At 35.8% G+C, this 17,769-nt stretch overlaps 1 protein-coding gene across 4 annotated transcripts in view; it reads left to right on the top strand.

The window, feature by feature from the left end:
* LOC106057626 (WD repeat and coiled-coil-containing protein-like) overlaps window positions 1-17,769 on the top strand; it is a 42,910-nt gene that overhangs the window by 2,038 nt on the left and 23,103 nt on the right. For 3 of the 4 annotated variants that reach the window (XM_013214913.2, XM_013214910.2, XM_013214912.2), the window contains exons 2-3: window positions 222-303; window positions 12,726-12,843. In XM_013214913.2, the coding sequence (XP_013070367.2) occupies window positions 249-303; window positions 12,726-12,843 (173 nt within the window). In that variant the 5' untranslated portion in view covers window positions 222-248. Of the gene's footprint in view, window positions 1-221; window positions 304-7,061; window positions 7,711-12,725; window positions 12,844-17,769 lie in introns of those variants that run through there. The other variant, XM_013214914.2, reaches the window with a different exon arrangement.

Genomic DNA, 17,769 nt, shown 5'->3' with positions numbered 1-17,769 from the left:
TTGACCTATGTATAATTTTGAATAGGAGAAATAGCAACTAAGCTAAGAGAATACGTTTCACATCTCTGATTGCAAAAACAGACTTTAATTTGCCTTGCCCCACTTTTTAATGATTTTTTTTATTAAAGGCTAAACAACTCCCCACTATTGTTTTTATGAATTGATGTTTTGAAGTACTCATGTTTAACAATTTATATTTTATGTAAACATTTTTTTAACAGTTTCACGTTGAATGCTGAAAAACATTAATGGAATTAGGAAAAGGAAGGATAAGAAAAGTTGGATTAAACAATTTGTTCCACGGTAAGATTTGTTTCTTTTACTTTTCATTTCAAAATCTTTTCATTACATCATCAAATTTTGTTTCTTCTATGACATTTTATGTTTATTTATGTTTCTCACATTTTTTTCATAGCCATTAAGTTGTAAGTAAACTAGTCATGAGCATTTTTTAAAATTATATATTTTTCAATTGTGGATTCAAAATGAGCCCATAATAAATTTTGTGAAATTCACTATTTGGGATCTCCAGTTTTAGTAGCCACTGTAGGAATTAGCTGCTTTTGTTTGTGTGTTGCTTGTTCATTTAAATGTGCAAATTTTATCCAAATGCTTTTATATCAATAACATTTTCAAAACAAGGATTAGAATCTTATATCTGCTTAGAAGGGGTATTCACCATAACTGGCATAAGCCAAGACCTAATAGTTTAATAAGTTTAAGATACTTTTGAAAGCATCCTTTTTTTTTTTTAAACTGAACATGCAAATTGTTTGAAACTACATTTTAATCATTTTTAAAAGGCAGTTCATGTTTTTTAATAGTTGTATGGGCTCTTATTTAAAATCCACAACTGTCAATGTAATTTATGTATAATATGTGTATGAGCCCAAGCTTAATCATTACTGGGACTGCCTGCAATACAAACTCATTTTGTTATAATTTTTAAACAATATATTGTTCATGGTTCTGGAATTCTCATTTATTGAATTAGAATTGATCAAAAAGGGATGAGATTACACTGAGAATTTTATAGGAACATGAAAAATGCACTTTACAAAAGCAGTAATTATAATATATATGAACTGATATCCATGCTTTGCTTTGCTAATTTAAAAAAAAAAGTTTGCATAGCCAATTTATTTCATGCAATTTGATTAACATTACAGTAGGCTGAAAGTTAAGAATTGGGTTTGGTGTAGTATGCTTTATTCTGTATCCTTCAATTGAATGTCCCTCATTATAACAAGCCTTCCAATTGCTCAATACATTTGAGTAGCCCTTAAGTTGAATTACTTTTTTTGGCTCCTTAACTTATATAAATATATACACACACATACACACGCACAAACACACTTATATATACACATACACATATATAATAGTTTGAAACTGACACATGACGCCCACCCCACCCCTTCCACATAAGCTGTAGCCCTTATGATGAAATATCTTTGTTGGCTCCTTACATTATAAATATACGCGCGCGCGCACGCGCACACACACACACACACACACTCTCTCTCTCTCTCTCTCTGTAAGGCACCTTGGGCAGGTTCCGGGGTGGAGTCCTGGTACCAAGAGTTTTCCTGCATTCTGGGTTGCATCCTCCTGATGTCATCCGGTCAGCTCATTTCAAATTAAGTCAGCACTGGTTGATCCTGAAAAGTGTGGGTCATTCGAAGCACATTAGTGCACGTCATTTCTAATAAGTAAGATCTTCTTAGCGTTAATCGTATCGTCTTACGATGCGAAAGTTTATACAGTTGACGTATACAAATCGTTGGTAAATGACTCGAAAGAATGTTCTGACCAGAGAAAGACTGGCAAACTCACGGTTGTTCTAGGAGTGGTATTTTGTTACAGACACATCAAAGTTTGTATATGTATCATCTAAAAGGAACTATGTTGTACTTATAATATGAAACTTCTCTTAATTTAATGTTTTTTTCAAACATCTCTAATAATTTTTTTCTTGCCCACAAATTATGGACTTATAACTACAACACAAATACAAGATGTCCCCCACAGGCTGAGAAACGGTGCGTTAGACCTTCGGTTATTGCAGTGTTTCCCAAACTTTTTCCTTCACGGAACACTTCGCACATTCTGAGTATTTAGCGGAATACTTTTTTTTTTTTAGAGATAATAATTCATGCAGTGGCCTATTGGTTAATAATTTCAGTAGTTCGTGGAACACCTATTCTGGCCTCATGGAACACTGGGGTTCCGCGGAACACAGGGAAACACTGGGTTATTGTAATATAAAGATAAACTTTCACCACTTTGCCCCCCCCCCCCAAGCCCTTTCATAATAAACAAACACATTCATACATATGATCCCTCAGCTACAATATCTACAGATAAAATACTGTTCCTTTTCTTATACGACGGAACAGTTCAAAAGAAAATTCCCTACCATAAAAGCCAAACACACAGACAAACACGCTGGGTCGTCAGTTCTAGAGCTTAGCTCTCTCCTTGAGGGGCTGTAAATGACATGAATACTTTGAAACAAAGAAAAATATCGATTGTTAAAGGACGAGAATTTCAAGAATATGGTAAATAGGTGGGTCAATCGCATTATTTGGATCGACCCTAAATTGGATGGATGACTTAGGTCTTCAATAAATACAATCTTATTCATCTCGACATCCAGATAAGATATTCCATTTTCTTTTAAGCGTTTAGTGACCTAATTATTACTTTCTTATAGTTTAATATATATATATATATTAGCGAGCTTTTTGTTGTAGGCTGTTTTAAGGAAAAGTAGCGTGTTGTTTTTTTAGTTGTTCGTCACAGCCATACAAAATGTTGGTTATGTTGGGCTGTAGTGGTAGTAGGGTCCGCATAAAATAAGGACATTAAAAAAGGCTGCGATTCACGGTTTCATAAGGGTGGGCACAGTTTCTACAAAGGAGTTGACGTTTGGGAATTATTCTTAAAATTTAAAGCTATGTGTCCTGTTCTTATTTGGAATATTGTAGGAGAGAGAAAATGTTTACTGTCCAGTTTGTTTGGGTTGCTCATTTCTTTGTAAATAGTTCGGCCTAAGCTTCTTAGCCCTTATTAGTGGAGTTACTCCTCTTATTGATTGCTGGCTAACATTCACTTCAGAGTGTAGTAATGAATTGGTCTGACCGGTTGTTCCATGGATGTCCATGCCTTTAATAGCCTTAGCCTTTTCATTTCCCATGATACCTTTGTTCCCATGGATCAGTTGTAATGTGGCTGTGATATTAAAAATCAAAATTATATGATCGGTTGTGATGGTTAATATTGTCAAATGAGATGCTGTTAGTTAATGCTTGAAGAGTAGATTGTGAGACTGTTAAGGCAACACTATCTGATGGTGCTTGTATTCCGTCATAGAACATGTTTTCTACTGTCACAGTCTGTAATGCATATATAGTGATTGCTTCAATTTCGTCCTGAAAATCTCACACCTTGTCTCCACACGGTGCACTTATCTTGGTGTTTATTTTCGGGAAGTACCAGTCGGTCACCAAGGCCAGCATTTATGGCTTGAAGTTTATCCATCGGTGCATATGTTGTTAGATGTTTTTGGAAAGCTTTCAATCGTTTCTAGGGTTCCTACTTCAAGTTCTGTTTTTGGGTAGATGGTGATTTTGCATTAGTTAATCTATAGTTTGTATCAGAGTTATTTGCTTCATTTGATTGAGTGTCCTACTTTTTGTGTAAGTAGTTTGTTAGGATGGTCCTCCCCCAACTCCCCCTATCTATCAATAGCCTTTAATGCCACCCTGTTACGCCTTAACTTAAGAGGTTCAATCTTTGAGTCTATTTCACGGGCTGCTGTTGGAGTAGTTCTCATACCTCCACTGATTTTTTTGGATTGTGTCTAATGATGATTGATAGGTTTTATTGGCAACTCTTTGTCAGGAAAGACAGTTGTCCATGACAGATCTGAAATATCTCAAGGATGTTCTTGTTGTGTGTTTTATTATATTTAGTCTTTGTGGTGCCTTTTTTTAAATCTGACAGAAAATATTTCAAAGGCGGTCTTAGATCTAATTTTACACCCAATCTTGTGGGATTTTCTTTTTTATTTATTAGCTGTGATTCTATTTTAAGATGTTTCTTTTTGTCGTTTTTGTTGCTGTGGCTAAAGATTGAATGAATCGAATTTTCTGTGTTTATTTCCATTTTCCATATTGTGGAATATGTAGATATGGTTGTAAAGGTTCTGTTTATTTTGGATCTAGTGAGTATTTCTGTGGTCCAAATTAAATGGTCATTTGCATAAAGTGCCTTATTGACCGAGATGAGGTCCGGAAGGTCATTCATGAAGATTAGAGTACAGCTTAGGGCTGTACCTTGTAGGAGACCTTCTTTTCAACTTTTATATACTGGAAGTGGCACCTTCGAATCTGGTTTGGATGGTTGTGTTTTTGAGAAATGCTGTGTTTATACTCTCTTCTTGGTTTGTAGCTCCACACAGCTAGTAGGACTAAACCGTTTAAAGTAAACTTGAAATAAATTTAAACTAGTTTATTTTAAAACATAACTGAATATAACTTTTACTGATAGATGTACTCAGACTCGAAAGTAGATGTAGAAACAAAAGTGAAATAAGAATTGAAACAAGTTGGAACTCTCTAAGAAAACAATATACGTCTTGCTGTCCACACGTCTCTTGCTTGTCTCCCCCTTTTCACACCAGTATTAATTCAGCTACCATTGACCACCGAGTGGTTTCATCAAAACCCACAGAGTTCACTTGAATAAAAACCTTTTCTTACGTGAACACTCCCACGCACACTTCATAACACCCTGATCCAGTTGTACATTCTTGTTTTCGTGGAATGGTAACAAATTTGTCACATACAAGTTACAATCAATAACTCCGTGTTTTTTTGTTATTCCTTCCTCTCTGTGTCATCAATTCTCTTTTTAAACCTGTACGATGCTATTGTTTTTTATTGCAAAAGATTTAGCGGAAAGTCTCAACTTTTAACAATTATCACATATTATAGGCCTATCATTCATTTTAGGTTGTTTATTCATATCAATATTTTGGCCTATCATTCATTTTGGGTTGTTTATTCCTATCAATATTTTGGCCTATCATTCATTTTGGGTTGTTTATTCCTATCACTATTCTCATTGACTATTGTGTGCAGGCTCAACGTTTTGTTTGTTTCTACCATCTTTGAGCTCCTATCAATGTTGTGAACTCTCTTGTCATTGCTGCTCTTTGGCCCATTAAGTGAACATGTTTGCCCTTCACATTCCTGCCTAGAGAGTCTTAGCACCAGGGTTAGCTCCGCCAATCAGCTGCTGATATTTTAATAGGACGTGCTGTGATGTCTTGCAGCTAGTTGTTGTTTGCCCAAATCAAACGTTGCTAATTGCTTATAGTTTCTTCTGAAAGGATTTGGTCGCAGATGCGGTTTTAGTTTTGTGGTGTTGGATTTGTTTTCTAAAGAAGTGTGTTCAAAAAGATTTTAATATCAGTTTTTAACTTTGTTTTTTTCTCTCTATTCCTTAGCATATGTGTGTTTGTTATACGAAGTCAAGATTTTAAAACATTTTGTTGTGTGTGTATCTTTACAGTTCCCAACATGTCTTGTTGTCTCTTTACATTGCTCACGTTCATGTGACTTATGAAGTTGTGGACATACAGGACCAACAAAACGTGTTCGCTCTTTCTGAAACAGTGCTCCATGTGTATATTACTGTATATATGTCTGTGTCATGTAAATATTGTATTCAAAATCCTTTAAGGAGAAAAAAAAATGGTAACAAATTCTTGGTTTATATACATTGAGATAGTTGGATGTTGAAGTACACATACTCTGAGATAGTTGGATGTTGAAGTACACATACTCTGAGATAGTTGGATGTTGAAGTACACATACTCTGAGATAGTTGGATGTTGAAGTACACATACTCTGAGATAGTTGGGTGCTGAAGTACACATACTCTCTACTCAGATGATTGTCTCTGATACCCATAGAACAGTCCGCGCTCTATTGCTACTGATCTCTGTGACTGTGTCTACACCAGTGTTTCTCAATCTTTCCATTTTCTTATAAATTTAGCGCAACCCTTCTCTTGTTTTAGTTTGTTTAAAAAAAAAGTATCATAGTTAAACACTATTTTAAATTTATTTTCAAAACTATTTTTAGTAGAAAGCTCTACTAAAGTATACAGACATCAGAAAAATGAAGGTTTAATTACAGTACTGATTGTACAGTGTTCTTGAAGAGCTTCTTGATATCAGGCATATTGATAAATGAAATTCTACTATTTGTAGGGGCAACAAGCCCCCTGTATCTAGATACGAGTAGATACTTTGACCTTGTTTCAACATAAAAACATCCTGCTTCTCACAAATAGATTGAAGGAGGCAGAAGTCAATTAGCATCATCTTGTTTTGAAATAGAAAGGTACTCTTCAGACAAAGTCGACCAGAAATCATTTAAAGCTTGATCTTTTTTTGTTTTTTTGTTTTGTTGTTTGATTTATTTTTGTTTGTTTCATATTAAAGACAGAACCTAGGTCAATTTAAAGCTCTAGTCACGGTGTTATAGTTTTGTTGTTTTTGTTTCGTTAGCAAGAAGTAATTTTTTTTCTCTTTTCTGTATACTTATGAATACTGTGTGTGTTGATGCTAGTGAATTGTTCCAATACTTCTTGGTACACCAATTCAAGGCTTGCGGAACCCTAGACATTTACTAACTCGTAACATTCGATTTCTGACGGTGACAGGTTGTCAGTGAGGGTAAGAGGATTTGTGAGCTCAAATAGGATTGTATTCATCGGATATTAGAAGTCAATGTATCACTGTTGTTCTGTTGCAATACAAGGGTGCTCACATTCTAGTATCTTTCGTATTCATCGGATATTAGAAATCAGTGTATCACTGTTGTTCTGTTGCAATACAAGGGTGCTCACATTCTAGTATCTTTCGTATTCATCGGATATTAGATTAGAAGTCAGTGTATCACTGTTGTTCTGTTGCAACACGAGGGTGCTCACATTCTAGTTTCTTTCGTATTCATCGGATATTATATTACAAGTCAGTGTATCACTGTTGTTCTGTTGCAACACGAGGGTTCTCACATTCTAGTATCTTTCGTATTCATCGGATATTATATTAGAAGTCAATGTATCACTGTTGTTCTGTTGTAATACAAGGGTGCTCACATTCTAGTATCTTTGTATTCATCGAATATTAGAAGTCAATGTATCACTGTTGTTCTGTTTTAATACAAGGGTGCTCACATTCTAGTATCTTTGTATTCATCGAATATTAGAAGTCAATGTATCACTGCTGTTCTGTTTTAATACAAGGGTGCTCACATTCTAGTATCTTTGTATTCATCTGATATTAGAAGTCAAAATGTCACTGTTGCTCCATTACAGTACAAATGCGCCCACTGGAGTCCCATAATTTAATAATCACCTTGTCAAATATTATTTCACTTTTGCTACCGGCCTTTCTGAAATTGCACACATTCATGGACATGTGAAAAATGTAAAGTTTGTTATTGCTATTTTTTTGCATGACGTGACTCTTAATACTTATGATACAGGAAGGTCAGTGTAAGTGTAACATCTACTAGCTCGTCACACAAAATGAAAAAAAAATGTTACTCGAAGTAACATCTGGAACATAAGAAGCGGAACTAAAAATAATATCACAGTGTTCTTTATAGCTACTAATGCATAATAATATAGGTAAGTGCAATTGCCCGCTCGCTCTCACTAGTTGAAAACCTACAAAAAGAATCTGTCTTGATTGCAGCCTTGTACATCTGCTTGTGACTTAGATTTTTTTTTTTGTAATTTCACTTATTCGTACGTTTTTTTTTGTTTTTTTTTTACACAAGAGAATGTCGATATTGGCTGTTTCCCTGGTAATATCGTATACTAAAGTTCATTCTCTTTTCTTTTTACAAAGCTGATATTAACCCTCTCTGGTTCAAATGTTGTACACGTTTTTTTCTCCCACTTCCCATTCGTGAATAAAGTTAAACATTTTGCACAATTATTCACAGTCGATGGCAATATATGAATCAATGAAAACAAAATTAACCAATTTAAGTTAATCAATTTTCGGTAATTAATTAATTGCGTTTTATATAGAAAAGGGAGTTGAACCTTGCAATATTGAGAGATATTGCAGTGAATTTGTGGTTCTACTCTTTGATAACATTTATTAAAATAAAGATGCAGGAGCTTGTTGAATGTAGAGCCGAGATTTTCCTTTCTATCTCTACTGTCTGTTGTTCTTTGACTTTTGTTTTCTAATTGTTTATGATTCAAGTCAGCTGTAGCTAGTGTTTGTTTAGGGCTATCACATTGTAGGGAACGTGTGGAGTGAACAAGTTATCCAGGGATAACATCAAGCTATGTTGATGTTCAATTTTGTAGAGAGCACACAATGCGTTAATTTAATAGAAATGTTATCGCTGGTGTATTTAGCGACAGCAAGAAAGTTTACCACTTACATGTTGAAAAACATAACGTTTTAAAAATATTTTTTTTATTTGCTAATTAGTGTTCGGCAATACTATAGAGAGAGACACGTATATAACACTGCGTTGGTAAAACAACAACATCTTATTAATTGTAGGCTAAGATTTGACAAACCATTCAGAAGTATTTTGGGATGCTATTTAGAAGTATAGCGAGATCTTATCTTTCGAGAACTGCTCAGCATAGCACCATGGAAATATGAAGAAGAGGGGCTGTTATGTTTAAAATATGGATTATGTTATTGTAAGTTAAAATGTCCTTATAAATAAAACAACGAAAACATAAAGGAAACAATGTCTCCGTTAGACATCTTATAGAGTGATCATTTTGCTCTTAATAACTAATAAATGTTAGATTTAAAAAAAACATTTTTACCCCCCCCCCCTTTTTTTTTGTTGTTTTTTTTTGTTTTCTACCTTAACCGAGAAAAAAATCCTGGTTAAGCGAATATACTAATGATAGTCTTTTAGATCTAGACTTAGAAGACATTATTTTTTAAAACATTTAATGATTAGGGCCAACGTGCGAAAATAACCGAAGAGGTAGAGTCTAATCAAGATAAGTAGTTTCTAGTCCTCTTGCCAAATTTAAATTATTTTTTTTTATACTTTGAAAAATGTATAACGGTCAAACTACAGTTTCCCAGTGTGGCCAAGTAGCTAGTAATTCTTTTCCCAACAATATAATTTATAGGCCTACATTAACTGTCTAATTTCTAGGACACTCGTTAGAGCTGTTTTCGAGAAACGTATTCACTCAGTAGATTCCAGGTTTCGCCCACTTCGAATGTGTGACGAATAGAGGTATTGTTTAAAATTTTTTTAAAAACAAATTCAGAGAAAACAACAACTAAAAATATAATAAAGGGACACAACTCGCCCCCTCCTTATGTATAAGAGTTCTCATACATACTATTGCACTCAAACTCACAGCTACATTTCACAAATATTTTGTGGTTTTACATGAACTGCATTTTTAAAACTTCATCTTTAGAAATGTAAGCATCGGTTTGGATAATGACGAAAGTATTACTGCATACATAGACCACTTTTACTCTTGTTTCTTTAAATGTGTATGTGAATGCGAAACATTTTACTACGGCGTCACACGGCTACAATAGTTACATGTACATTCTATTTTTAGAAGGTTACAAACACAGATCTGTATATATTATATCTAGACTGGACATGGAGATCCTTTAACACTACATAAAAATGTCGTAAAAACCTTTTTAAAAAACAAATGATACAAGGTCTTGTTTTATAAAGTACTCATATATGTAAAATGGTTTTTTTTTTTTTCAACCCTAACCCATGTAACATATAATTTAATGTTTAGATCTAGATCTAGTAATTGAACACTCTCGTCTCATAATTATTATTTTGCAAGGTAATCAATCAGTTTAAATGTACATAAGAGGATTAAAATCAACAGACGTGAATTAATTCGATCTAGTATTTTCGAAACATTATCTCAATGGAAACTAACAGAACATGGCTTTATTTCATATAAACATAGAGTTGAAGCTAGGTGCTGAAACAAATGTGATACATACATAGACTATATTAAACATAATGAATAGCAGCACCAGAGACCAAGTTTTTAAGAGAGAAAGTAGTGAATTAAAATGCTACGATAATAAGGGACTGCGCCGACCGAGGCTCGAACTAGTGACTCTGGAAACGACACCACCGCCTAGCGATAACGCACTAAGCGAACTTAACCACTATGCGTGAATATATAGTTTTGTGATTGATAGTCCATTAAAATACGCAAAATGGTATTGCATTATTTCTAAACTTTGAAAACTAAAGATCATTACTTTTCTAAGACAGAAAAGATCGATTTTCCCCGATTTGGGGCGACTTTCCTCACAGCTTGAAAAAAAGGACGTACATATCAATATATATATATAGGTCTGTGATGTTGATCATTATTGGATAAGTATTTGTTTCCGTGTTCCAGTCTGGGTCTAATCTATTTAGGCCTCTGGTTACAGCATACGCGGGCACGTTGCCCTGCCTCATCGTGGCGCCCGCGTGGAAACGGCCATTAGAGGAAGTGGCTAGGCTAAATGGGTAGCAACACAAGACTCCCGTGGGGATGCCCACGGGTAGACGAGAGTCCACCCATTGTACGGGTGGGGTTGTAAAAAAGTCCCCACGAACACGTCCCACATCCATGCGCTGTTCCTCAAAGGGACCGTTACATCAATGGCGGTACCCGCACAGCTAGCTTGGTACAACGAAGGAAAATGGCGGAGGCTCCCGGTGCCCTCGGCCTTCGGCCATGTGCAGCCAAGCATGCGTCGGGGCCAAAGGCATTGGAAACAGCAATGTTTTACATAGGCATTGACTCGGGTCTCTCTCAAACAGAACTGTGTTCTCACAGGTTTTTTTTTTTTTTTTTTACTGTTTGGCGTCCAAACAGGTTTTTTTTCAAACTTAGAGCTCGAAGAGCCTTCGGCTCAGCTCTTGGACATCAACAAGGTTACAGCATATGGTCAGGTCAGATTTCTTCGTGTATTGATAAATTGAGATTTCTGTGGGCTCATTTGTCAAGCCTTTGCCAGCTATGTAAATGGTCATGCTGTTAGAAAAAAAATATCATAACGGAATTCTTGAAGTTCTCGCCGTTCAAACAAAAGACATTTTTTTTAATTGTGATACAAAAGTTCTGTTTTCACCCCCGATCTTGTCCTGGCTATACGAAACTTGATTGTTATAGCTAGTAGTATCTAGTCAGATAGCATACCTATAGATCTTGAGTAGATATAAATCTGACACCTAGTTACCAAACTCTTAACAGTAATGTCCAGGTCCAGAGCAGGATTTAAGGGAGGGCAGACGGGGCTATCGCCTCGGGGACTCCACAAGAACCGGGACGCCATAAAAGAGAAAAATATATCGAAATTTCGATGGATGAGAAATTTAGTTTTTTTGTTTTGTTTTTTTTTAATTATTTTTTTTTTATCTCATTTTTAAACACTAACACTTTAAATCTTACGTTGGGTGGCAACAATGTCGTGATTGAAGTGCCCGCTGTAGTCGTAGCATGCACGGTGCAGCTCCGGATTTTCGACAGTGCATCTACCAAGGGCCTTACCCTCCACTAACTCAAACATATACACTTTTTTAAATTAAAATATGCATATTAATTTTTTTAAGGAAAGTAAGATTAAATTTACAAGGACTCTATTTCTTTCTTCTAAAATATAGCATGCTTTTAGATTGAAGTATTTTCATTCATAAGTGGATCTTTATTAAAGCTTTCGAAAGAGTGCAGGGGACTCAACAAAAATCTTGCCCGTGGCCTCCATATACTTCAATCCGGCCCTGTCCATATCTTACTCTTGAAAATACATGTACCAGTTCTTGATCCTTTTCATTTCAGCCTAAGCCGCTAATATCAAGTCAGCAATTTCTAGTTCGGTTAGCACAGAAGTTAAGATTCACTAAATATACAGATGTATGTTTATGGAAATAACAAATTATAGTCATCGTCACATTAAATAGGGATATTTACGATTTCATGTACATTACACTTGATAGCGTTGTGATATGCTGCTATAAGGCTTCTTTATTTGACTCACTTAAATATTGATGTTTTTTCTCCATGTTCATTATTGTTTCTTGTGTTCCCAAGTCTTGTCTTTAGTTTATTGAAATAACTTATTAAAAACTTTTTTACAATACCTCTAGTCAAGTCAGAACTTCATGGAGGGTGAGTGGGTGGAAGGTGGAACCTGGACGCTGATCTTAAAAACGGCTCTGTTTTTCTAGAAACTTAATAGTGGATGTATATCGCTGAGAAAAGAATTTCTAGCTCGTTGGCCACTCGGGGAAAACTCTAGCTTGACCGTCCTGGGATTTCCTTTGTAAGACATTATTGATTCAAGAGTTCAATAAACTAATGTTCAGAAAAAATTTGCACATCGTCTGTCATTGGATCATTATAAAGTGTAGTAGATCTATACATTCTCTTAACCAGGATTTTTTTTTCTCGGTGGGGGGGGGTAGCGAGGTTAAAAAAAGTTCCATTGGGTTTTTTTCTTTAACAGTCGCTCTATAAGTTGTATAAAGGATTATTGTCTTTCTTTAAAAGTACTTTTAATTTTTTTATTGTTTGTCATATTATGAAGAGTGAACATGATTATTTCATTATAATGTCCTATCTGCTTGCAATACATGATATGGGCTATTCTCTTCCGTCAGCTGTACATCCTGCTCATGGCGTGGTGTGGACTGATGGGAAGGCCATCTATCTAGCGCCTATAAAGCTACAAGGAAATCAGCTGCAAAATGCGGTCTCAGTCAAACTGGGCGAGTTCGAGTAAGTAACTTTTGTTTTTTAAACGTCATGACCCACACTGAACTACATTATACTTAGAACTAGTCTTATGTCTTCACGAGTCAGTCACGACCCACACTGAACTACATTATACTGTAGAACTAGTCTTATGTCTTCATGAGTCAGTCATGACCCACACTGAACTACATTATACTGTAGAACTAGTCTTATGTCTTAGGCCTAATGTGTATGGTAAAACATTAAAGGCGCAAAGAATGCTGCCTTGAGGAAAAAATATCAGGCTATAACATTGAAGTTAAGACTAGTTACACTATTATAAGGTTTCTTTTAATGTTTAGGAGGAGGTAATAATTCGTTCTGTTACCTCTGGACTTCAATATTTGCACATGTCATTCTGCTTTCTACCAAATCACTAAGTGTCCCATTTCGTTATTTCTTTGAACTTCGACATGAGCACAGACTTAGTCACACCGCGGGGCGTTCCCCTTGTGTTGACAAGGAATAAAACTAACCGCATTGCAGTGTTATACATCTGTATTTCAGTGTTAATCAGATTTTAAAAAAAGACATTATTACGAATGTTAAAACAATTAATTCATTAAATAAATGACGCCATTATATGTAAGTAGGACCTTTCATACTGTTTGCTCTAGAGACGTCTGCAACAAGATTGATTCAAAACCTTCTTTTCAAGAAATCTGAATACGCCTTCGCCAATGCGATTCTAGAGTTTATCAATTTTACTGACGTCAAAGCGATTGTGTTCCGACATTTAACAGATGGCATAAAAATATTATAATTAAAATAAATAGTAATTTTCTAAAATAAAGTTAATATTTTGCAATGCAGTGTGATACAATGCATTCTACAAAATACTGTGAAATATACGATGCAGTTTGCTGTAAACACGATAGCCCGAAATGAATGACACTCCTTAGAGTTATTGCATGTAACACTAACTTTTTTTTTTGTTCACATTGGTTTAAAACTAGTTGGTAAATAGTCTAGCTATGTAATTGTATATTACTAAAAAGAAGATTGAACAACGGTCCACCCCATGTCAAAAATATATATTCTAGTACCTGGAATATCTCATACCTTCACATTTCTATTAGTCTGTTTGAACGTTGGGGCACTACGCATGATCGGTCGACCGTCTTTCTTTATTTCTCTCTGTCTTTTGCCAGGATTAAAGTCTCTTCCACTGATAGTCCTCTTCATTCCTTAATGCTGTCCTCCTATCACTTTGTCTGCCTCTTTTTTTCCCTCCTACTGTTTCCTGCTGACAAATCTGTGCAAGCTTTGAGTATTTCATTACATGGCCGGACAGTATTCATCATAACGACCCAATCGCCATTGTGATCCTGCTGCGTTCGGATGTCCACGTTTGTAATATGGTTTTGGATGTGATAGATTCTAAGCATCAATTTACTATCACCCTTTCTGAATGACGTGATTTCTAGACTCTAGGCATCAATTTACTATCACTCTTTCTGAATGACGTGATTTCTAGACTCTAGGCATCAATTTACTATCACTCTTTCTGAATGACGTGATTTCTAGACTCTAGGCATCAATTTACTATCACTCTTTCTGAATGACGTGATTTCTAGACTCTAGGCATCAATTTACTATCACTCTTTCTGAATGACGTGATTTCTAGACTCTAGGCATCAATTTACTATCACTCTTTCTGAATGACGTGATTTCTAGACTCTAGGCATCAATTTACTATCACCCTTTCTGAATGACGTGATTTCTAGACTCTAGGCATCAATTTACTATCACTCTTTCTGAATGACGTGATTTCTAGACTCTAGGCATCAATTTACTATCACTCTTTCTGAATGACGTGATTTCTAGACTCTAGGCATCAATTTACTATCACTCTTTCTGAATGACGTGATTTCTAGACTCTAGGCATCAATTTACTATCACTCTTTCTGAATGACGTGATTTCTAGACTCTAGGCATCAATTTACTATCACCCTTTCTGAATGACGTGATTTCTAGACTCTAGGCATCAATTTACTATCACTCTTTCTGAATGACGTGATTTCTAGACTCTAGGCATCAATTTACTATCACTCTTTCTGAATGACGTGATTTCTAGACTCTAGGCATCAATTTACTATCACTCTTTCTGAATGACGTGATTTCTAGACTCTAGGCATCAATTTACTATCACCCTTTCTGAATGACGTGATTTCTAGACTCTAGGCATCAATTTACTATCACCCTTTCTGAATGACGTGATTTCTAGAATCTAGGTATCAATTTACTATCACTCTTTCTGAATGACGTGATTTCTAGACTCTAGGCATCAATTTACTATCACTCTTTCTGAATGACGTGATTTCTAGACTCTAGGCATCAATTTACTATCACTCTTTCTGAATGACGTGATTTCTAGACTCTAGGCATCAATTTACTATCACTCTTTCTGAATGACGTGATTTCTAGACTCTAGGCATCAATTTAGTATCACTCTTTCTGAATGACGTGATTTCTAGACTCTAGGCATCAATTTACTATCACCCTTTCTGAATGACGTGATTTCTAGACTCTAGGCATCAATTTACTATCACTCTTTCTGAATGACGTGATTTCTAGACTCTAGGCATCAATTTACTATCACTCTTTCTGAATGACGTGATTTCTAGACTCTAGGCATCAATTTACTATCACTCTTTTTGAATGACGTGATTTCTAGACTCTAGGCATCAATTTACTATCACTCTTTCTGAATGACGTGATTTCTAGACTCTAGGCATCAATTTACTATCACCCTTTCTGAATGACGTGATTTCTAGACTCTAGGCATCAATTTACTATCACTCTTTCTGAATGACGTGATTTCTAGACTCTAGGCATCAATTTACTATCACTCTTTCTGAATGACGTGATTTCTAGACTCTAGGCATCAATTTACTATCACTCTTTCTGAATGACGTGATTTCTAGACTCTAGGCATCAATTTACTATCACCCTTTCTGAATGACGTGATTTCTAGACTCTAGGCATCAATTTACTATCACCCTTTCTGAATGACGTGATTTCTAGACTCTAGGTATCAATTTACTATCACCCTTTCTGAATGACGTGATTTCTAGACTCTAGGCATCAATTTACTATCACTCTTTCTGAATGACGTGATTTCTAGACTCTAGGCATCAATTTACTATCACTCTTTCTGAATGACGTGATTTCTAGACTCTAAGGATCAATTTACTATCACCCTTTCTGAATGACGTGATTTCTAGACTCTAGGTATCAATTTACTATCACTCTTTCTGAATGACGTGATTTCTAGACTCTAGGCATCAATTTACTATCACTCTTTCTGAATGACGTGATTTCTAGACTCTAGGCATCAATTTACTATCACTCTTTCTGAATGACGTGATTTCTAGACTCTAGGTATCAATTTACTATCACTCTTTCTGAATGACGTGATTTCTAGACTCTAAGGATCAATTTACTATCACTCTTTCTGAATGACGTGATTTCTAGACTCTAGGCATCAATTTACTATCACTCTTTCTGAATGACGTGATTTCTAGACTTTAGGCATCACTTGGTGAAGCTTACATTGCTCCCCAAGGGTCACTTTCTGGCTAAAAAGGGAGGGGCGGAACGGATTTTTTTTTGGTTTTGTTTAGTGTGGAGCTAAAACACGAAAAAGGTTGAGAAACAACGCTCTAGCAAGTCTATGGTTAGAATGTGTGTTGCCGACATGCAGCATCTGCCATTCGGATTGGGAATGGCTTCATGTTAAAGTGTACATTCACGTGTATGTACATCCACAGCCAGGCAAACATTGCATTCATGGCACATTGACTTGTTTGCTTTGTTGCAAAGCTCGTTAATGTCCTCCATAACAAAGTAAAACAGATGTGACCTTTGGTGTGACATCATTTAAACGACCTTCCACAAAGAATGTGACCTTTGGTGTGACATCATTTAAACGACCTTCCACAAAGAATGTGACCAAGTGAAAACAGTTACTTGTCTGTTGTAGTGACTAGGCCTACATGTTGTATTAGCTTCATGTTTGTTGCACATTTTAGAGCTGTGTTGACATGGTGGCTTACTTCTGGGTTAGTGTACAAGAATGTTAACTGTTCCCCCCCCCCCCTCCCCAAACTGTTTCATGATTCATGCATTCAATACTCGGTACCTTGATGATCACGCACCAGGTGTTTCAATTCAGTTGTTCCCATTTGGGGGGGGGGGATAAGGAAATTGTAAAAGATCACCGTTCTCTAAATGCACGCGTGTGGTGGGGTCCTAGTCAGACTATGCGCGGTCCTGGTGATTGAATTATGTATCCTAAAACAACAACCTAATCACATGTTGATTTAATTTAACGTTATCAAAACATCTTATCTCTAAACGTCGCAGTGTTTGTGTGTCGCTATTGTCCCCGCCATGTTGCTATTGGCACCTCCATGTTTACTTGTTTGAAATTTATTTTTAAATTCGTGTCTGACACCTCGACCTTCTCTCCAATACATTTGTGTTGAGTCTATTCCTGTCGTAACGTGGGACGGAAGACATTGCCAGCAGCTCTTCTCACCCGGTATATTGAATGACCCCCCCTTCCCAAAGTCCACAGCCCTTTATAACTGAACGGATATTTTCTTCAATACTGTCACTCAACTAGACTTGTCAGTAAACATAGAACTAAAGGAATAGTGTCACTCAACTAGACTTGTCAGTAAACATAGAACTAAAGGAATAGTGTCACTCAACTAGACTTGTCAGTAAACATAGAACTAAAGGAATAGTGTCACTCAACTAGACTTGTCAGTAAACATAGAACTAAAGGAATAGTGTCACTCAACTAGATTTGTCAGTAAACATAGAACGAAAGGAATAGTGTCACTCAACTAGACTTGTCAGTAAACATAGAACTAAAGGAATAGTGTCACTCAACTAGACTTG

The sequence above is a fragment of the Biomphalaria glabrata genome, chromosome 6, assembly GCF_947242115.1.
Source record: "Biomphalaria glabrata chromosome 6, xgBioGlab47.1, whole genome shotgun sequence".
Taxonomy (NCBI): Eukaryota; Metazoa; Mollusca; class Gastropoda; family Planorbidae; genus Biomphalaria; species Biomphalaria glabrata.
Note: the sequence above shows the minus strand (reverse complement) of the source record. Positions and strands in the feature narration are given on the sequence as shown.